The sequence below is a fragment of the Anabas testudineus genome, chromosome 2, assembly GCF_900324465.2.
Source record: "Anabas testudineus chromosome 2, fAnaTes1.2, whole genome shotgun sequence".
Lineage (NCBI taxonomy): Eukaryota > Metazoa > Chordata > Actinopteri > Anabantiformes > Anabantidae > Anabas > Anabas testudineus.
The window spans coordinates 7,762,926-7,785,879 of record NC_046611.1 but is presented as its reverse complement, the minus strand read 5'-3'; the positions used below and the strand labels follow the sequence as shown (position 1 = coordinate 7,785,879).

The window sequence follows — 22,954 nt, the reverse complement described above, 5'->3', positions numbered from 1 at the left end:
GTCGTTAATTGCTCTAGAAAGGGGAAAATATTAATTTTAATTTATTACAGTATGTGATTCACAGTATGTGGGGATATTTGATTATCAGCAGCAATTTGAATATGATACTTCTGCTCTTACTTGTAAATGACTATTTTTACACAGTGGTGTTTCCACTTTTTGCAGCAGCAGTTTAATTTGGTAAAACACGACCATTAATAACCAGAGCTGTCAGTGCTGGTCACTAGTTAATCCGCCTGTTGCAGCACTGCAGTAAAGACCAGTTCCCTCCTGGTTTTCTGTTGCGTTTGTCGCCACCAGGGGGCAGTGGAGCCCCTCAGCTCGCACCGGAGCGTGTGCGTGTGTCGCTGTGTGCGCTTGAAATCCTCCCAGGTCCGGAGGCTGAACACTGCGCTGCTGCACCGAGTTGTGCGCCTGTTCAGAAACGACTTGTTTTGAGTGCGGAGGAGATCTTGCTGCGACTCTGTGGCACGTAAACGGGTGTGTAAAGCCTGAATAGGACTCCCAGTGGCGATCATCATCAAGCAAACAGCAAACACGAGTATAAACAAACATCAAGTTGATTCAGTAAAACCGACATCCAACTGTTTTTCATTACTGTGTGCTCATTTTTGACACTTTAACGTGAAGCGAATGGCGCAGATGATAAATGTAAGATGAAGATGTTGGAGATGAACTTTATGTTAATACGTTTTTCTGCAGTTTTTTCAGCTACAAACAGCCTGAAATTAAACGTTATGTGTGTTTTCCACTCACACAATGTCATGCAACTGTGGTCCAGGTAATGCATGTGGCCCGTGCACGGTGAATGAGTCACACCAGATGCTGAGCTCCACCGAGGCAGACGCCGTCACTCAGCCGCCCCGGTGCCCACACGGAGAGGGAGGAGGGCGCAGCTGGATCCCGTCGATTCGAGCCCCGAACCTCTGGACCGATCGCGCTGATTGATCGTCGAGCGCGTCCCAGAGGAACCACCACCACCCCCTTCCTCTCCCCCCCACCCCCACCCCCACTCACTCACTCACTCCCCCCGTGCGAGGAGGCTCGGAGGATCGAGGGGAGACCGCTGTTGTGTGGCCGCGGATGACACGCAGAAGAAAGTGTGTGGGCGGATGAGGAAGTTGGGAGCACGGATCGGTGGCTGCACACCTACTGTACTGGCACTTTATCGCAGCAGCGGCAGCAGCACACGCCGGGATCTCCATCCTCCAGTTCCTGTGGTCAGAGCTGATCCGCGTATGGGAAAATGATAATCAAGTTTGTGGTCATCCTCTTTGTACTTCTGCTGGTTCAAGGTGCTCGGTGAGTCTCATCTGCACCTGTCGTTTTTTTTTTGTTTTTTTTTTTGCATGATCAACAGCTGGAAGGTTTTTTTCTTCTTTGACGCTTTAAAAGTTGGGGGATGTAAAGGTGAATGCGCAGTTTGTGTGAATGAGTCCGGGTGATAATACATGTTTTTTTTTTTTACCGCACATACACACACTCACACAGCTTCAAGAAAACACAGCAACCATTTATATCTGTGCTCAAAACCAGAGTCTGAGCCTCAAACACGAGCCGCACACATCACTCAGTTTATGTTTTGCTGCTGCGACAAAGTTTTCATGACAATGGTGGTTTATTAAAGGGGGGAGACACGGCACCATGATTGAGGACCCCCCCCTCCTTCCTCCTTTTCACCCCACCCTCTGTCTCTTCCCCCCAGTTCTGATCTACTGGAATATGGCGACGACGACGAAGATCAACATGATGCCACAGTCAATCAGATGCTGGTTCCCAGGTCGTACCAGGAGGATGCTACACTTATACTGAACAATCTGCTTAAGGAATATGACAAGACTCTGCGGCCAGACATCGGAGGTAGGACCGGATTTTATCATCAAGTTTAAAGCTGTAAAAACTTGACTTTGTTCGCTGTTACTGGTTCACTGGTTTGAGCTGGAGCTGATCGAGGTGCTGAAAGTGTTCTGGAGATGTCCATGGTCCTGAAACTAATGAGCTGCAGCTATTCCTGCAAGATAATTAAAGGATTAACAACACTCTGTGTTTACTGAAAACACCCTAGGATCTCGATAAGGATGTAATCCATTAATCTCTCCATTATTTTCAACATTAATTAAACGTCACATGATTGGAGAACATACCATTTACAATGTTAAATAATACAGAAATATCTTTTTTAAACAGTCCAAACCCAAAGGTGTTTCCCATATTATCACATATAAGGAAAGCAGCAAAAAAAGAAACATGAGTGAACCTGCTGATTGACAGTCTGAATTGATTCATTTTCTGCCAGTTGTCTAATTGATTAATCAACCAGTTGCTTCAGCTCCAGTAAAAAGCAATTCAGTCTTAGAGGTAGTTGAATTCAGTGGTGGTTAAAGGCCATGTTAATTTAAAAAGGCTCAGTGGTGGAGTATTTCAATCCTACAAATGAAACAATACCACACTGTAAAAATACTCATTGATAAATAGAAGTTCTGCATTGGAAATATAGCTTAAGTATTAAGAAAAGATACTAAATAGAAAGTACTGAGATGATTCATATTGACACAGTGTGCTGTGCTCTCACTGGGCGGCTGCTGGCTGGAAAAGTTTCCTGTGATAACTGTGTGGTCCCATTGATTGTTACTGGTACATTTTAGGAGCCACTTGGAGGGCCAGTCTGTTTTTGAGACTTTGTGAATGTAGAGTGTGAAGTGTGGCTGCCACTGAAGCGTTTATCGTTTGGCGCTACTATGATAGTAGTAACAGGGACAGTAGACTGTGTATTACAGTTGTGTACCTGGCAGCACAGCTCTGCTCCTCTGAATAAAGCTCTGATTCCTGTGATCAAATGCACACTGAAGGCTGTGCTTATGCATCTCAATGGGAAAACATGGTGCGATGTAAACTAACCTTAATTCTAAACTATACATAAACGCAGAAGTTTTCCATCAATTTCCATCTAAAGCTGCACTCGATCTCCATGAAAGGTCGGAACTCAAACTGTTATTTCTAATGTCTCCAAAAGCACCAAATAGAAAATACGTTTCCAAAACTTACAGCGCTTTTTTCTTGTTGCACTATTGAGGTGTTTGACATCTATTCATCGTGTTTTCTTTCCAATTAGCTTCTGTGGTGAGATTATTTCCAGGGACATTTTCTTCTCATCTCATCACCTAAATCTTGACAACTTGTACATCAATACACCCAGAAGTAGAATTCAGGTTCTCCAGAAGTTTCTTATGTTATATATTCCCAGATTCTTTCATAAAATGCAAAACCTGCTGCTTTGACACATCAAAGTCTGTTCAGTATGACTGCTGTATGAAGCTGTTCGTAGCTCCAGAGGGAGCTGTGTGATGTCTGGTAAACTGCCTCAAGTGATGTCAACTGAGGCGGCGTTGGTTGGATCTAGAGACTATGAAAGTTTAAACATTAAAAAAATTGAGGCTGTGAAGTTGAGTTTACAAGACCTCTGTAGCCTCCTCATGTCTGCTTGAGGTTAGTGGACTGAGGTTATGTCCACCAGCAGAGCATACATTGCATTGTGTGTAACAGTACACTAGGCACTAGGTTTTGACCAATGCTGTTTTGAGGAAAAGTACTAGGCTAACACAATAATGTAAAAGTAATATATTATGAGTTTTAAGAACCTAAATCCTTCTTAAATAAAAGTTAAAAAAAGTATTAGAAGCTAAATGTAGTTAATCCTTAGTCTTTATGTTATTATATCAGTAAATAAAATAGAATCCTGTAAAATGCAATAAATCAGTTAATGAATTCACCTACAAAGAACAGATAATGGTATCACGAAGAACACAATTTGACAACACAGAAAACATTAAACTAATAAATAGCTCCAAACTGTTTTGAACTGCCTCATTTAGTCCCTTTTTCCATTATAGCTGTAGACCTGGTGGAAAAGTGGAGACTATCATACTGTAAATCTATGACTGTGAGGGAAATTTATTACTGAGAAAACTATCTGTAAAAAGGTCCACATGGCGAAATGAACTTTACTTCTTCTATTCTGCTTGTAGTTTACGTCATAAAAATAAATGTATTAATTTTATACCAAAAACGTAAACAGTTATTTATGAGTCAGAGTTTTTAATAAACTACAACAGAAGCTCAATTAAAGGGGTTAATTAATTAATTTGAATCTGTGCATGTGATTGGTCATTCGCCGTCAGTCAGAAACACCTGTTGTGATTGGCTGCAGGTGAGGAAGAGGCGGGCGATACGTGACAAGCGACAGAGAAGCCAAACAAAAGATGTCGAGGTCGGAAAATGTCCAAATAAACAAATTAAACTAATGTTTTCGGAAAGTAGGACGCAGAATTTTAGTTACGTAGTGTTCATTTCTGGTACCTGTGTGAATGTTAGACGTCTGTAAAGTTACTGGAACTGTGTAGCTGTTAGCCGCTAAGCTAACAGCGGAGGAAACTATGTTAGCTGCGTAGCTACCGCAGAATTAGAAACAGTTTGTGTCAACATGGCTGTGAGCAGTTCTTCAGTCGTTTGTGTGACGCGTGGATGTGTGAACCAGACCCATGAAGCTGGGACCGACGCTGGTTGGACTTCTAATGAAGAGGGCGGTTCTGGAGTCAAAGGTCACATAGCGCCATTAGTGACCGGAAACGCGTCGGTGTGCGCATGACTAAGGTCCCTGAACCCACTGCAGCTGATTAGTTCCCAAAACAGCCCATCCCACTCAGCACCAACACGATCTGTGAGTCCTTCTGACTGCTAACCTGACTAAATGAATATGATTATATCTACACACTCCACCTGAGCCACGTACAGGCTGCACAGTGTTTTTTAGTTTTTGAGTTGTCTGGGCTCCTGTGATCTTAACAACGACATTGTTTGTGTTTACAGCATTAAAGCTTTTGCAACCTCAGGATATTTAATGCTCTAGTCTTTGGGAGAGTTGAAATCAAAAGGAGGAGTATTTAACTTGCAACAGCTCATAAAGTTGTTTTGATGTGTCTTATTGCTAACTAGTGACTTGGGTTTGGTTGTTTATTATTCTTTAAAGAACTCAGCTTGTGTTTAAATAGGAATAACTTGTATATTTAGTGTGAATTATGTGGGATTAAAGCAATAATAAATATTGCAATAAACAATATTTGGTACTTCATGTAAGCTGTGTGCTCCTCTACACTTGTTGAGTGTAATTTACTTTTACCTAGTTTTCATTACTATCGATGTCACTTTGACCTCTTCTCATTATCAATCGTACATGTGCATTTCTTTTGTCAGCTGAACCATTGTGTTGCAGTTTGTTTCCCCGTTGATATACAGTATGTTTCCTCTTACATTAATGCACTGATTCTCACTCTCTTCCACTACTAAATGACAGTTGCCTTTGCAGATACTAAAGCTAGCTAACCTTATTTCACTGTAGATGTCCAGATTTGTATCAGATGAATATACCGTGTACTGTATACATGGTATATTAACATAACTTGATAATTGTTAGTGATTTGATCTAATAATAAGGTGATTTTGGAGGACACAAGGATGAAAAAAAGGGACTTAAGTAAATATCAAGCTGGCTTTTAGTCACTGGTGTGATCGAAAAGAGATAAAAGGATCTAAGACTGCTCAGGTGATGTTCTTGTTGGACCAAAAAGCAGTTTTTAGCTGGTTGGCTGTGTTTTGTGTAGTAATGTTGATGTGTGGTTATATTAGTGAAGTTTTGAATAGCATGTTGCTATTTTGAGTGAGAAGTAATTGTGCAAACTTTGACTGGTGCACAGGAAGAAAATTGTCTGAGCATGCATATTTACTTCAAGACATGAACTTACTTGACACAACTGAGTTTTGGTTTGTCGTTTTCATTGCTGGGGTTGTTTTCAAGTCTGTTCCCTCCTCCATGTTGTGCCAAGCTAGTTGTAGTTGTGTGTGACATGGTGTCTTAAAGCATTATGCATTTTTTTACAAAAGGTCTACGGGATGGGATTTGAAATACACATAGGGCAGTAGCAGATCATCCATGCACACAATGGCAAAAGCTGAGATGCCGTTTTCTTTATTTTAAATTAGTGTAGCATCAAAGTGATTTTCAAGCTGTCATTTAATTCAATAGCTAAACCTTTCTTGTAGCAATGTTGAAAGCACCTTTCTAATTTACAGTGTCCAAGGAAACTGTTTAAGGCGTTTGGTGCTACATAACTGTGGAGGTCTTAAAATTAAGAGATTTTTGCACAACAGCTCTGAAACCAAGCTGAATTCTAGCTGCAGCATGGGGCTCTCCCTAGACTGAGAGGCCTCATCCTGGGGCTGCTTTGAGGCTGTGAGAAGTTGTGAAGGGCTCTGATGACCTCTGCTCTGTCTGTTACAGAGACTGCACTGTCTGAATTAGTCGTGCTGAAATTCAATTGAAAATAAAATGAAAACAATTATTTAGATGAAATTATAACTGAATATGAATCAGCTTGCCAGGGAACACTAATATGAACGGGAATGTGCATCACTCCTCCTGAAATTGCTCTCACATATGCATGAAAATAAGATCCATTCCAGTCAGGTGTGATACACATCCTCACTTGAGCAATTTGCATTTTCTTGCTGAGGTCCTGCCAGAAACCTGTGCTTTCACTATACAAGCGTCTGTCACAGTGACACTGAAAACAGATATGGTGAACATGGGGGCGTAGTTAGCAAATGCAGTTTTGCATCCATATTATCTCAAACTTTATGCAGTAATTTCTCACAGTTTTATACAGAAACAGTGATACTTGTTTTTGCTAAGTAAAGTGTGTCAATTCAGGAAAGAAAATGTGCAGTTGAAACACTTGAGGTAGCTACATGAGATCCCCTCGTTGTTCTGAGTTCTTTTATACCTGCTACTTGAACAGTATCTTAATCATCGTGCCATTCAGAGTTCATATAGTCTTTGTCATTTTAATACTCTGGTTTCGCTTTTAAATGATTTGATTCATAAACGGCACGAAAAGTAATTCCTCATCATCAGTAGCCTCAGGTACATCTTCCTTTGCTGAGCTGCTGCTATTAAAAACTCTCCAGTATAATAAAATGCGGCTCAACACTAAACCTGTCAGCCAGGTGCTGCACCTTCATGTTACCGTGACGATATGTAGTAGGGCTGAACAATTAACTTGGCCCCCAAATTACTCTCCTACATACCATGGTTCAGTACAGATTTATACTTTTAAAGAGCTTTTTTTCTTTTCTAAAATAATTTTTACTACCAGAACATTGGTAAATACAAAAAACAGTGGAGTTCAGGGAGTTGTGTCCTTAATTTAATAATACAATCCAGTATTCTACTTATATCAATGTAAAGTACTTTGTAAATGTACTTTGTTTCATGCCACAACTGTACTGAGTTTGTATGCCAATACTGATGAATGTGCTGCTGCTGAAAGTTATCTTGAAGCTTCTTACGACTATGCACATTGAACATATAAATGCTGATCCTGAAATAATTTAATTAGTAGACTTCAGTTGGGAGTTTTAGTAGCTTCACAGGAAGTTTCAGCAGACTTTAAGCAAAGACTGTGGTAGAAACGCTTATCTCCATATCAGTTAACAGTTGTGTTCTTAGGTTATTTAAATAACTTGGTGGGGGTTTTTCTGCCTCTGCTGGTGTCTTGGTTGTGTCTGGTGGTTCACCACACGGCTGGGGAATCTCCCTTCAGCTCTGCTTCCGTAATTAAGGATGAAATTTTGATGAGACGCAGTTGACAAATCTCAGTGTCGCCCATAAAATGTTAATGTCTAAGCAGGATAATGTGAGGCTGTGGAAAGTGTGTTTGTGTGTGTGTGAGGAAAAGAACATGCAGAAAATACACACTCGGAGATGGTGCTGAGTCAAAGACAGATCTGGGACATTTAAGTCATTGTAAAAAAGAGTGGGTTCAGTCGAGAACTGCTGCAGTGAATCTCTGAGAAACACACTCACAATAACAAGCACACTCACGTAGACAGCGTCAGAACAGTGGGGCTCATTTCTGAGACACACCTGGATTCTGTCTAAATCAAAGTCATCCCCTTTACACACACACACACACACACACGTATGAAATAATGTTTTTCACTTTTGCCTCTTTTTAATATGAGCTTCTCTGTAGTTCTGCTTATTCATATGCCGCTGGCTGTGGAAACTGAAAACCTACTGTTGTTTTAAGCATATTTGAGACTTTTGTATTAATTAATCAGTAATTTACAACATACAGCTTAGTGGTTGTTTGGGAAAAACATGCAATCACTTGACTACTGGTAGCATGAGACTTATAATCAATACCTGACCACCCCCCCCCCCCCCCCCCCCCCCCCCCTCTCTCTCTCTATGCTTTTGTAAAATTACTGTAAATAAGTGTTGGTAAACAGGCAGAAAAAGGCATTTGTCTCACCCAGAAGCACCTCTCTCCTCTCTCCTAGTGGTTGACTCTGTGAGCTTAATCATTGTCTTTTCTTCTGGTGGACCCCCTTTATCCTCATCCCCATGCTCTATTATTTCCCTGTCCTCTGTCACCTCAGCTTTCCACTTGATAACAACTTTTAAAAAAATCAGACTCATCTTAATGAAGGCCGAGCTCTGGTCACGCATTTGTTTTGTGAGGTTTCAATTAGTCAGTGAATATATCATTTTTGCTCCAGGGCTGTTTGAGCAGCATCCACACTCACATCAATCACATACATTATTTGCTGGCATTAGGGATTCTCTGAGCTATATACACTGCTGTTATTTTTCTGTCTCTTTCTCCTTCAGTAGCAGTATCATCATCACGTTCTTTGCAGGATCTGACTTCTTTTCACTGCTACTATATGGTGGTTTGAGTGGTGACTTAAGGTTCTGTACATTTACTAAGTTCAGTTGGTAAAAGGTGCAGCATCGTAGGCTACAGCCTTGGTTGATGCACATTTGCGTTTTAGCCAGTGGTTCATTTTTGCATGCTTTCATATTTGTATCACTGAAATCAAACTGCATCTTAGTGAGAGATGGTGCAACAGCAGAGAAGGGTCATGGCCCTCTAGAGAACGGGGACAGAGAGTGTCAAGCGTGTTATTATTTAAAAGCTCCTTAAACGTGTGCGGGAATTTGCCGCATTAAGAGTTAGATTTGTGGTAATTATTGAAATTATGCACAATCCCGTACTAAAATTTAGAGCTTGAAATAAATAGCTTAATGAGTCTACTTACTTTGTTCTAAAGTAAAATACACAGATTAACAACACTTCTTTTATAAAGCGTCTAAAACTTCTAACTTCAAGTTGTTAATGCAGACTTTTCCGTTCACTTTGCACTGCATTGTACAGATTTAAATATTTTTCCGTTCCAGACTAGAAATTAGAAAAAGCACAGCGGGTTCTTAGTTATGCTAGCAGCATGTTTCTAAAGGTTTTATGTTTTTCTATCTCTGAGTTTGTTGTCGACTCCTCTAATGACATTCCCATCAGCCTCAGACGTATGTTGTGTTTAGTGCTAATTATTAAATCTGAGCACGCTAACACACTAAAATAAGAGTGAACAGGGTAAACATTATTATGGTAAACAAAAAATACTTCAGTTCACTAATTAGCTTAATTAGCTTAATGGAATGTCAGATCTCATTCCTGTTGTATGCTGCCTAGTGCTTCACATAGAAAACCTTGACTGGTGTTTTCACAGGACTCGGTGAGATGAACCCAGTGTGTTGTGCTCTGGATCTCCTCTCTGTCATCATAATGTCATATTAGCTTCACACACAGTTTCAGCATTTAGTGTCATTACTTGTCCAGCCATTCACTCTCACACATCCGTGTCACCATATTAAGATATTATCTGTATTGTTGACTGCTGATACTCTTTAAGTCTTTAAAATGGACTAAAAGTACAAATCAGTTCCACAGCAGTGAAGCGAAACTTGAGAAAGCAACAGTAGAATTTGGAGATACAACATAACAGGGTTATTATCTTGATCCCCTTGTTTGTTTTCCTCTTGTCTCTTTCAGTCTTGTCAAGTCAGCAGCGAGTCTAATCTTTATATAAACTGGGTGACTGGTCTACTTGCAAAGAAAGTGACCCACATTTCCCTGGAGCTGAACAAGTGTTGATCCTCACCTTAACCGATAAGAAACAGTTCGCCTCAGATGAAGATGAGATGGTTTCGTGTCCCTATTGTGTCACTCTCCTTTTGGACTTGGAGTGTGATCACTATGTGTGATCCTCGTTTACTGTGCGAAGACGTGCGTGTGCGTGTGTGTGTCAGAGTTTGCGTATGTGCTCACCAGGGAATCAAGGACAAAGCGGGCGGGAGTAGGGTTCTGCAGCCATGAACACTTGTAGTTTGGGAGCAAATTCAAAGAGTTTGATTAAAGTTAAAGAAAAGAAAAGGCGCACTGTTGCATTGGTTGATTATTCCCTTCATTACCATGAACACACATGTAGTGTATTCACACCTGTACCTGTTAACTGTCCCCACCTGACTCCTGTTCACCTGTTTGCTCTTCAACTCTCCCAGATGCCTACATTAAAGTAATCTATTACTGCTTATTTATATTATCTCTATATTTGTCTGGTGATACACAACACATGAAGTTTGCAGTGGGGACTGTGACATATGCTGTGTGATTTAAGCCAGTATTTTTTTACATTTGAACAAACTTGGCACAAAAGTATGTTGAATTATTGGATATGCCTAAATTTTAGATTGTGTTGGAAACCAGTGACATTAAGCAAAATGATTTTGTCAGCATGTTTAGCAGTGTTACTCCCTGCTATAAATGAAGTAAAGACTAGAAAGATGTGAAGACTGTTGACAAGGAGGGCTTTGGGCCAGTTATTTAGAAAATGGAGTCTAGATTGCAGTTAAGAAAATATTTCATTTGTATTTTGTTTTCAGCTTCTTCATTGGCTCAAATTAATTAAGCATTTGATGATCATCAGTTATTTTTATCACTTTGTATTGTGTATCTGAGGTAGTATCACAGCGATCACAGTAGCCAGCGATCCTCCTATGTTGAATTATACTATTTTACTTATCGTCGCTTATATTGTGTGTATATATGAGACTCTACATGTCTGCTTCAGTCTAAGGCTGCCTGCCATCACCAGCAGCCTGACAGTTTCTCATATATATGATCACACCTCAGCCCACCCCCTCGTAACACCTAAATGGGTCGTTAAGTGTGTCCAACCTGGTGCAGGTGTGAACTGTTTCTGGCCTTTTTGGGGATAGATGAAAGGGCAGCATGATAAATAGAAGACAGGTTGTGTCTAAGTCCTCCACCTCTGTTGAGAGAGGGAGTGTTGATTTGCACATGCACGGCTTCCCTCACCCCTCTCTCAAACCACTTGTCCTCTTTGTCCAATATTTTAACGTCACAGTCCTCAAATGAGTGTCCTTTATCCTTAAGATGAAGGTACACAGCTGATTCAGGACCTGAGGTGTTACTCCTCCTGTGCTGTGCCATCCTCCTGTGTAGCGGCTGTTTGGTTTCTCCAATGTACAGTTCAGGGCATTCCTCACTGCATTGGACCGCATACACTATATTGCTCATCTTGTGTTTTGGAGTCCGATCTTTGGGATGTACAAGTTTCTGTCTGAGTGTGTTAGTGGGTTTGAAATAGACAGGGATGTTGTGTTTTCTGAAAATCCTCTTCAGCTTATCTGAAACCCCAGCCATGTAAGGTATGACCAGGTTTTTGCGTAGGACCTGAGACTCCGACTGTTCCCTTGTTCTTTTCCTGGAACAGGTTCCTGCTTTGTTAAAGGCCCACTTGGGATATCCACAAGTCCTGAGCGCTGTCTTCAGATGCCTGTCTTCTTTCTTTTGGGCTTCTATGGTAGCTAATCCAGATGCAGCTTGTGTGTGATTGCGGCCATTGACTGTGACTGAAGGCAATAATTGTCCATAACTAACAAGCTATTGATCAACACTGACTGACCACGTTGCTGCAATCATATCTGCTATTATACCTCACAGAATATGTCTGGTGCTCACAATTAAGTCTGTGGGTGGGAGTGAAAAGGGAAAGACTGCATGTGCATTTGTTACCAACTGGCAGCTACTATTTTGGAGCTGTATTGTAATTTTATCCATTTATATGTGTTCATTTCCTTGTGGTCACTGGTGTACTTGCATAATATTACACATGAGCTAAATGTGTCTCTCAGTGAAGGAAAGGACTTTGATTCAGATAAAAGCCAGGTGTGTGTGTGTGTGTGTGTGTGTGTGTGTGTGTGTGTGTGTGTGTGTGTGTGTGTGTGTGTCAGAAATAGAAACCAAAGCTGCTCAGACATTATTGGTTTACAGCTGTTTCCTGTCTCTCTGTTGCTCACTCACTTCCCTCCTTCATCCCTTCTCCCTCCATTTCGTCATGACCCTCGTCTTTCTCGCTTCTAAACTTCCTCTTACTTACGACCAATTACTGTAAGCTACTACATAATTTATGTCCATGTTTACGCCTCAGAGTTTAGAATTTCTCAAATCCCAGTGGAAAGTTTGACCCACTTCGTGTTCTATATTAAAATATCATGCATCCAGTTCACAAGTCATGTCAGCTTCAATCAGAGATGGAGGCACTGTAACATTTGGCTTCAGTGAAATCTATTCATGTCCTTGTACAGTATACGTCACCAGCCCTACATTTTCCTCTTGTTTGATAAAAGATTTAGTTGCATCCTTTGTTTTATTAAAGCATAAAAGCAGTGAAAGTCAGATTTGAAGAATCTTATTTCCTGAAAAAGTTGAGACTGAGTTTGTAATCTGTGTCTTACAGCCTGAGATAACTCAGATACTGACATGTAGCTCTAACTGAAAACAAAAAGGAACATCTGCCAAAAATAAATATGAGCTAGTAGATAATTACTACAGATTTATGATAGTTGTGATGTGGAAAAACTCAATAGTAATAAATGGAGATGTAAAATCATTTGGTATGTGATTAAAAAAGCCCTACAACACCAGTAACATTAAATAGTTTCCATCCACCTGTACCTGCACATTTTGGCAAATGGCAAATAAAATGCTAAGCAAAACGGTGCCAATTCAAACAAATGTTACAGGAAACATTACAGAATTTATATTACATAAACAAACATGTTATTGCCAGATTTGAAACCTGTTTACCTGGTGCACTGTTAAACGTATCAGCTTATTGCAGCCTCGTCTTTTGAAATGATTTTAATAAGCCCAGCTGAAGAATTGGCACCTGCAGCAGTTTATCGTACTAAACTAATATTAAAATGTTTCTAATATCAACATTAAACGAATTTCTCTGAAAAACTCAAATTTAAATTTATGCTAGATTATATAGTAGTTCACTATAAGAACAAACTATGTTAAATTCCTTCTGATATAATCTGCAAAGTCTTTGTGGAACATGGTTTCAAACCTGTTCATTAATAACTGTTGCCTTTCTCAGCCTGATTGTTATTTTTCACCCTGAGCCAGTACGACATCCCATGAGTCTTGGCAGTCGACACTGTGTTTTTCTGGGTGAACAACCACAATTTTATGCAAAAGACACATGAAAGACATGAATCATGTTTCGCCCATATCCTGAAGTAACTGCCATCAATTGATTCTCCTTTGATTCTCTTTGATCTTTGAATTTAAAGCTGTGTGTCTGCCTGAAAGGTGATAAATCCGAGGTGTATTTCAACTTGAAGCTGCTCTTCACTAATGAACAGAGCTGCACGCGGCTTCTTTAAAAGATCACAAGGTTATTGAATCCAGAGCATGAAAACTCTGTCTCCAGCTCAGACTCACTCTGTTTTTATTTATATTTCCAGTCTGCATGTGGTTTTTGAAACTGGTGACATGATCAACAACCTAGACTTATACCAAGACTTATAAACTGTATGTTATAGGAAAAACATGGCTCAATCTAAAAAAGCTCTTGGTCATCCTGTTTAGCAAATTAATCGAAATTCCTTTTAATTGCAAATCACTCAAATAATTAGACACAGTTGATATTGATTAGCTTGATATTTTATTAACAGCCAATCATTCATATCATGCAACTGTCCAGCCGACTCATAATTGTCAAGAAAACTTGAAGTGTTAAACCGTAATAATCTAAACTTAACTTTTGAACTGAATGAACTGACTTCACAGTACATAGCAGAGTACTGTAGTTTCAGTGGTGATAGTCGTTCATTTCACAATGACATGTTGTTAAAATGTTCATATCTTACATTTTCCATGTTGTTGATGGCTGTATCTGTTCTGGTAATGTGCACACACAACGTTCACACAGGCTAATGTTAGCTTGTTTAGGCTAATGACAGGTTAATTACATGAACTTGGTGCTGCTCATAACGTTACTAGGGTTACCAACATTACCATTCAGCTGCATGTGTGTGTTTGTGTGTGTGCAGCAGCCTCTGTGGTTTTCCCTGAGCTCAAGTACAGTCTTAGCTGATAAATTGAGATGTTCTGTGAGGCACACACCTCGTATATCTATTAATTGCATTCATTGTTCATATTTCATGTACTGTAGAAATACTATAACACCAAAAGAATCGTTTTTATATTTCAGCACAGTGCAGTTTGATTTAAATAACAGTAATGCCATTTTTGTTACTTGAAGGCTCCATCTCGTGATTATTGCTGGATTTGAATAAAAAGGTTCATATTGAAATAGATGCAGATGTTGCAGCGTGTACCCTGGCAGCTTCAAATAACAGTAAGAGATGGATTACACTTAATCCTGTAGGTTAGGCTAAACCTGGTGACATAGCTTGGCATTTATCCTTAAGTTAGAAACAGGATAAGCACTCTAATGTAATGTGAACTGGACGCTGAGAGATACGGTCTTACCGTTTAGTCTGATGCTGCTTTAAGAAACTACCATCCAAAATTGCAGCATTTTCTTTATAGTAAAATCGTTGTCTCTGGCCTCTGGCTCAGATCTTTGGCAGCTTTGAGGCTGACTCGGCCCTAGCAGGCCTCAGCTTCTTGATCCTCACAGAGCTGACATTTGGCACAGTGGTGACACCTCACCAGCTCAAAGGACGATTCTCACACGAGCCTCCTCAATATTTCAAGTCCAGTGACATTTCGTAAGATGAAGAGGAGTTTAGAATCCTGGCAAATGCTTTTCCTCACATCTTAGGTAGCCAGGTTAGCCGAGCTGACAATCACCTGCGGGAAGGAGGGCGCGCGCACACACACACACACACACACACACACACACACACACACACACACACACACACACACACACACACACACACACAAGCTGGCGTATTGGGGTAACCTTTTATGAGCTCTATGATGCAAATGTCCCTTATGCTGTGTGTGTCTGTGTGTGTGTTCTTAAAGGGTAACTTGATCAGTTTTATTCTAGTTAGTGGAATATATGTATACGGATGGTAATAAACACTCCTCTGCCATCTCTATGTTAAAATAATCTATTCAGACTACCAACATTGTAGTGTTGATTGACATGCTCCCCCAGAATTCTTCCAAATAACATTTAAACTCATGAGTTTTTCAGCAGAAGTGGTGCAATAGGTGGGAAAAAAATAGGTGAAGCCACCCTTTAATGTGTTAGGATTAGTGTTTTTCTAATGTTTTACTCTAGATTGTTTACAATAAACTACATTTTATTAAAAACAAAACAAGGTTAATGCTAATAAAACAGGACAATATGTCAAACCAAACCAGTTTATGTCATATGACACTCATTTTGTTCTTCATTCCAAGTTAAATAGTTGATACTGTACATTTTTCATTGTTATAGCCATATGTCACATATCATCATCTGCCACATGATGCCTTGTGTGTGGGACATTTCTGTACGTTGTCATCGTGTTAAATTTGCCTGTGTGTTTGTCTATGATCTAATAATAACTCACAGATAAGATGAGCTCATTATATTTAGGAGCACCAAAGATGATTCCCTGTTTCTCTGCTGCCTTTTATAAAAACACAGTCACTAAATAGTCAAATAGGAGACCTTGAATATAAATTTAGCTTCTTTTTAAAATGTTTAATTCATCTCCAACAAGAGGTCGTGGAGCTCTGTAAACTCTCTCCTTTCATTCCCTCAGCATGCCCGAGTTAATGAGAAACAACAAAGGAATGGTCCAGCAATCTTGTAACGTTTTAAAGTGGGAGGCAGATACCAAAGTGAAGTGCATTAGGTGGTAATAAGACCTAGCTGGGGCTGCATCATGGCTGACACATTTCCCATCCCTGTGAGCTCTAACCATTTAATCGATTTCCATCTGTGTCTCCCATGTCGGCTCCATTCCAGTCGAAGCACCGGTGGTAAGCCAGGATTTTTGGAGGGGTGGATAGACTTTCAAAATGCATAAAAGGATAGCGGAGATGGCTTGGACCTGTACAGGTTATATAGCAAGGTAAGCCTGGTCATTTAGTGGAGACGCACTGGAGTACAAATGAGAGGAACCATTTAACTAGAGCAGCTGTTTTGTTTGTGAAGCTTCAGTGATAATTGATTATAATTCTGTCTAATTGTGCTAGATTTAAAATGCATAACTCAATACAAAATAGAGGTGAAGTACAGACTTACTGTGCCACAAACAATTTAGGTTTTTTTGTCTTTCTACTGCCACATTAAAACGGGATTGGTTGGAAGTTGTGCATTTACTTTTAATAACCAGACTGTTTAACCGGACACCTATGATGTTCAATTTGTTTATATCAAATTTAAATAAATAGCTCCAAATTTAACACTTGTGCTTGGTTCAGGTGGAAAAATAAATGCTTTAGAGGTTGAACTGTTGCTCAGTCATAATATCAAATTTTCTTTTGCACATTTTCGTGAAATTGGGTTAAAAGTATTGATGGAAACTGGGAGCTATTGTATTTTGTATTTTACTGTCACTGTCATTTAGGCATCTGCAGTCAGAAAAACAGAGGTATTACCTGTATGTTTTTCCCCACACAGCAGACAGTTCTCTGAAAGTATGTTACTGCTAAAATTTCACCCCTCATATTAGCTTGTTCAGTATCAGGCAGTTTCCACTGTTGTGGTTGCACCTGGGGAGTACAATAATGCATAATTCATTGTTTACCTGATGGACACACAATCTAATTAAGTCTCCGGAATTTCTCCAGCTGTGACGGGTGTTTTATTTTTTTTTTCTTTCTCGTCGCGTTAAAGTGACAAGTTGCTTGTGGGAAAGTGGCAATGTTGGTCATCAAGGACTCAACTCTTCTACCAGTCTTATGTCAGTTTAACAGTACAGTGGGATGTGTGACACCAAGACACGTACCCCTCTGTCCACCCACTCACACCCCCACTAAGGAGACCTGTCACGGTCGATGTCCGAGCCCTCCTAGTGTTACTATAAATGTACTGCGATTCCATAAATGTACTGTGATACTTGTGATTCCAAACCCAGTATCCTGGGATTGATTTAAGTCTATGTGTCGTAGCATCACTTTGAATTCAATCAAAAATGAATTAATACAATAAATGGTTCATATGAAGTTCATTTACCAATGATAGCAGGTATAAGAACTGGTATTTGATTCATTATTCTTTAAATTTTAACGTAAATTGAACTAAGTGATTATTTATAACAGCCCCTCTTCACTGTTTGCGTAAGTGTGTGTGTTTGTGTGTAACAAGCATCACCTGCCTCCTCCCCATTTTGCTGAGTGATTGCTCGGTGTTAGCTGTGTGTGATTGCCTGGTGGCGATTCATAAGCAGTGAGACCTTTCCCTGTGCCTGGTTCTCATTAAACCTCTGAGGAAAGAGAAATACCTTTCCTCCCCTGATCTTTTATGTTTGATACAGGGAACTGAATTCAATCTGGTACAGTACAGTATGTGCTTGCTCAGCCCCCCCCCCGCACACCTACATATACAAACCACTAATACACAAACACTGAACACACACCTACTCAGCCAGTCAATATCTGTCTGATGAGAAAGTCTTTTCACTGAGACTTACATGACTTTTATTCAGCATTCATAAAGGGAATATATGAGTTTTTACAAAATCCTCGGCACAACTGATGCCATCTTTTATCTCCGTCCAATGAAATGAACTAGACGAGTGTTTCTCTAACAGGTTTTTTTTTTTCTCGCTTGGTCTAATAAAGTACACTCTGGAGGGTCACCTGGTGAAGCTGCACTCTGCAATTTAAATAATATCTGTTTATACAGGGAAGATTTACTGAGCAAATGCATGTCAGCATTACTCTGCTTTAAATCCATCCAACGCAGCTAGCAGCCCAGTTCACCTGCTGTTTGCAGGATACTGCACGTCCTTGATCACTGTCAACAGCAGGTCAACATAAATGAGAAGGGAAAATGTTTTGCTTTTGCTGAAACTGCCTATAATCAGCAATTTTACAACATCAGTTTATCAATGTAAAAAATAATGTGAACATTTTAATGTTGTGATGAACCAACAAAGCGTTACCTCCCAAAAACTACAGCAGCGAGTTACAGCTCTCTGCTTTATCTGTCAGGCCATAATATTTCTCTTTTGTTTTTTTTTTTTGTTTTTTTTGCTTCAACAGGCACCTGTAGTCTGTAAACAAGCTCTAAAAGCCCTCTGTGCCCTACCTGCTCAGCCCCCAGACAGTAGCCACTCGAAGCTAGCAACTGGCTAGCAGTTAAAGAGCCAAGACCGTATTTGATTTCTCCCTGAGAATATGAAACGACTTATGGTAGCAAGGTAATCATTAAGATACTGTACTATTTAAACATTTAACCTTATGAGGCCTGTACTTGTGTACTGTTTCTTGATTGGGACTATTATCTTCTTGGAGTCTACACTGCTACCCTCACAACTGTCGGACACAAATGGACAAGCCAGTTCCTGGTTTTTAGGTTTTGTACTAAGCTAACTAACTAACCAGCTGCTAGCTCTAGATACATATTTAGCTGACAGACATGAGTATGATATCAGTCTTCACATCTAACCCTACAAAAGTTTGCTCTGACTCGTTTCTCCTCGTGTCTCTACAGTTTTTCTGTGACCCTTCAGTCAATTCTGGTTTAGACAGATTTGTCCTTCTTTGTGTTATGTGGCACTAAATGTGTCAAACTAGGCAGAACTCACATCCTGTGTGTGTCTTTAGAAATACAGGATATATCATCTTCTCATGTGGTCTGATTTTTCTGCTGGACTTGTATCTGCCAGATGAAAGGCTGTCAAATCACACAGCTTTTTTGTGTGATAGAGTTCAGCAGTAAACATCACTTGTGTTTGAAGGACTACAGTTTCCCAGTAGTTGGGTGATTACAGCTGATGTCCCTCTAAGCAGTGCAGATGGCTCACTGCAGCTTGTCCTTGTGAGGAGCTGCTGAAATGTACAGATGTGGGTCAAATAGTATTTTCAAATCATTTTCAGACTGTGTGTCTTGTGCTTGGAAGAACCAGATGGCTGCTGTTGGCCACATGCAGTATCCAGTTTTAGTTATTTAAACATTTCCTGGAGGCAGAAATGACCTCACTAATTGAGTTAAAGCCCACTGGGATGTACCAGAGACTTAGATTTGTGTCATCAGAGAAAAAACAAGTTAAAATGCATTGCCATTGATATTGTTTTTTATTTTTAATATTTCTTCTTTTGACTTTATAATTAGGTAAATACTTTGTCGTGATGTAAAGACAAAAACATTCAGAAATATAGAGTTAACTTCAAAAACATCCAGATTGTATATTAGGTTTATCACAGGCATACACACCTTTACTACAGTCATTTTGAATTGATGAAAATAAATGTACATAATTCCAGGTACAAATTCATAACTTTTATATTTTAATTCTGACTTTTACTGAAAAGTGCTAAATAAAGCTTGACAGTTGTTATTTTTACCTCGTGGATGATGGTGAAACCTTTCACAACATCTCAAAAATACACGCTTCCATAAATGCTTAATCCTTTTTTTGTTTTACTCTGGAACTGACCATTATCTTCTGTAAGTCACACAGTACGGCCCAGTGAACTTTTATAGCTATAGATAAGTTTCAATATTTAGTATTTATTTCATAGATTAATTAAGGCAAAGAAAAACAAAAATGCTGCAAAGTTCACCAAAGACGATTACTATACAACATCCTGTTGCATTTCTAGTATTCAGTTTTCACTTGAAACATTAACAGCTTTTATTTGAACTCAGTTTGAGGTTCCCTGGGATAGGTCTGTATCGCTATTTAATTATCCACCAACATGAGGAACCTGTGAAACAGAGTGAGCTTGTGTGTGCCCTGACATTTTACTCAAATGTTAAGTAAATAAATCCATTATCTAACAAATTCAATGGGTCGGTTTCATTAGAACTTGGTGTACAGAGCGTAATATTTAAATTACTCAAGTCCTTTAGCCCTGTTTGTGTTTTCTTGCGCTTCTAAACAGTTCTGACATTTTTTCGTTAATCAACAATTTATGTGGGTGCATGTGTGTGCACACCAAGGAAATTTGTAGGTCTGCCACTGTGCGGTGTGGACCGCCATGCCAGCTGATGAGTGCTGAAACAGACAGCAGAGAGAGTTTTCTCCCTAAGTGGAGCTGGTGCAGTCACGTACATAAAGATTAGTTGCCATTGCTACAGTGCTGCTACTACAAATTGCATCTATGTCTTTATGACACTTCAGATTTAGTGCTGCATGCTGTTTAATTCTGGATTCCCATTAGAAAAAATAAATTGAATTATGTTTTTATTTACAAGTGTCCACTTCTTGAACTTGAATGTCAACGTCAAATATTAAAACTATGTAAGATGAGTTTTGGATTTTTGTACATCATTTATTGGAATAGTTTTATTTTTAATTTGAAATAATTTCATTTTAGACAAAATGAAACCAACATCATTTGACTCAGCCAATCTTCAATCAACCAATCTGTACTGCTAAAAAGGAGTTTTGGGAACCTACAAAAAAGGGCCAACTTGTGATTACCACTGGGGGCTGACACAAATATTCCTGTTGTCAGCTCACATTTACGAGTTCTGCTTTGACAAATGTGATCGCAATTACAACACTACCTGATGACAACAGGCCTGCAGCTGCTGCAAAGTCAAAAAGAAATACAGAAAGCAGAGCATTTATGTTCTGAAAATACACTCCTATCAAAGTCAATTTGAACTCTTCAGCCTGAGCTAAAGGTATATTTACTAAAGTTAGTTGGGGTTAAACAATAAGTGAAAAGCCTGGGTTTACTCTCTGCGAGTGTTTTATTCAGTATATCAAACTCTGTTTGCAATGCTCACTGTTGGGAGGCTGCTAAGGGATCAGATCCATGTTGCAGGAAAGATTGTGTAATTATGCCCGCAGCACTTTAAGGTCAACACTTATTTCTACTGAATTCTGAAGGATTGCGCCATTATTTAAAGGAACATTTAGATATTTTGGGAAATTGCTTATTCGCTCTCAGCTGAAAGAGCGACAGTAAGTGAGGAAATATTCGACCACTTATGTGAAGCTGCCTCTCAATAGAGCCAGGCCATTGCTTTTTTTTCCCTTTTAGTCTTTATATCAAGGTAACTCCCATCTATATGTAGGTTTAAATATATAGAGGCGTCAAAATGGCATCAACCTTCTCGTCTAAATACTGTAGTGACTGATTGCTCAACACTGGACCATCATTGTAGCACTAACAGCTTTGTGGGCTGCTGAGCTTTACACGTGTCAACAAGGCAAAAGAGGTCATGCATGACGTGATGTGTGATTATGGTGGATGACATGGGCTGTATCTGTGCATCAGAGTATGGACTGATGGATTACATAGTGTGTGCAGACTTCTTCTGGATTCATAGCTGACTTGAGCTATTAGTTAAATCTTAGTTTGAAGGGATGAATTAATAGATGCTGTAGTTACTGGGCACTTAGTGTTTGTGCCAATGGCAATAATACACTTAAAAGCAAATAATTACAGTTTAGCTTCAGCTAAGGCCTTTCCATAACAATCTCCAGCTCCTTGCAACTTGCTACAGCTCTGCACTTTTAACCATCTAGTTGTTTTGTTGTTCCTCTGTTACTCAGAGAGCACCAAGTCATGCAGCAGCTCCAGAGCCTTCAGACTGTGGAGTTGCAAAGTTGAAAGGAAAAAGTACATTTTTTTCTGTTGTCAGTGTTAAGTGACTTTTACATAGAGGTACAAACATCTAGACATAAAAACCTTGGAGGATAAGGTAATAACAATCCCTCCATTACAAATTCACTCAGCTTTAAATTCTATAGTGTGCACTGCTGGTCTTTATGATGCAGTTTGTCCTCTCTGTCTCTGTGAGGGGGGGGTTAGCACATCCACACGTACAGCAGGCGAGGAGAGGGAGCCCAGATGAAGTAAGACATTATTCAAGTTGACAACGTCTGTGCTTGTTACTTTACACCAGGCACGTATAGAGATGGTGGCTGTGGGGCCTTAAACCCCCTGCCATTTTCTCAAATTAATCAAAGGTGCCCCTCTCAGCATCAATTACCCATTGCAGGTCTATGCCACCTTTTTGTTAATACTGGCATATAAACATTATTCTCTCAGCATTCAGCGTCAGGCAACACTTTATTTGCTGAGCTCATCAGTGCCGCAGACATCGTACTCTGACAGCTACTTCTCGTACCTTTGGTACCATCAAGTTTTTAGAATCTTGGTATTGACATAGAGAAGTATCAGTTCTCCTTTCATCCCTAGTTATAGTGAAATGTTTTATCCAAAACTAACTCTCTGCACCTCCTTGCTGTACGTGCAATAAAAGCGCATAGAGTGAAAAGCCAATAAATGTAGTTAAAAACAATCATTTAAGGATAAGCTTGAAGAAAAAAACAGTAATGTCAGCTCCAATCCATTTTCTAACTCTACCTGTCTGTGTTGACCACAGCTCTATGGTCAGTTGCTAATAGCTATGAACAGGCTGAAAACTAGCGATTCAGCCCAATTTGCTGCATATCTTAAAGTTAAGCAGGTTCAGATGGACTCTGACAGAACCCCCCATACTCCCAAACCAGCACTTCTTCCTCTGCCAGCGGTACCTGGCTAGTAGTGTATTAGTGTATTAACACAGAAGGAAATGGAGGATG

At 39.7% G+C, this 22,954-nt stretch overlaps 1 protein-coding gene across 1 annotated transcript in view; it reads left to right on the top strand.

Annotated features, from left to right (window-relative positions):
• Window positions 1-1,032: 1,032 nt before the first annotated feature.
• LOC113164370 (gamma-aminobutyric acid receptor subunit gamma-3-like) overlaps window positions 1,033-22,954 on the top strand; it is a 73,924-nt gene continuing 52,002 nt past the window's right edge. Inside the window, exons 1-2 of the mRNA XM_026363635.1 lie at window positions 1,033-1,302; window positions 1,706-1,860. Coding sequence (XP_026219420.1) covers window positions 1,247-1,302; window positions 1,706-1,860 — 211 coding nt within the window. The 5' untranslated portion in view covers window positions 1,033-1,246. The remainder of the gene's footprint in view (window positions 1,303-1,705; window positions 1,861-22,954) is intronic.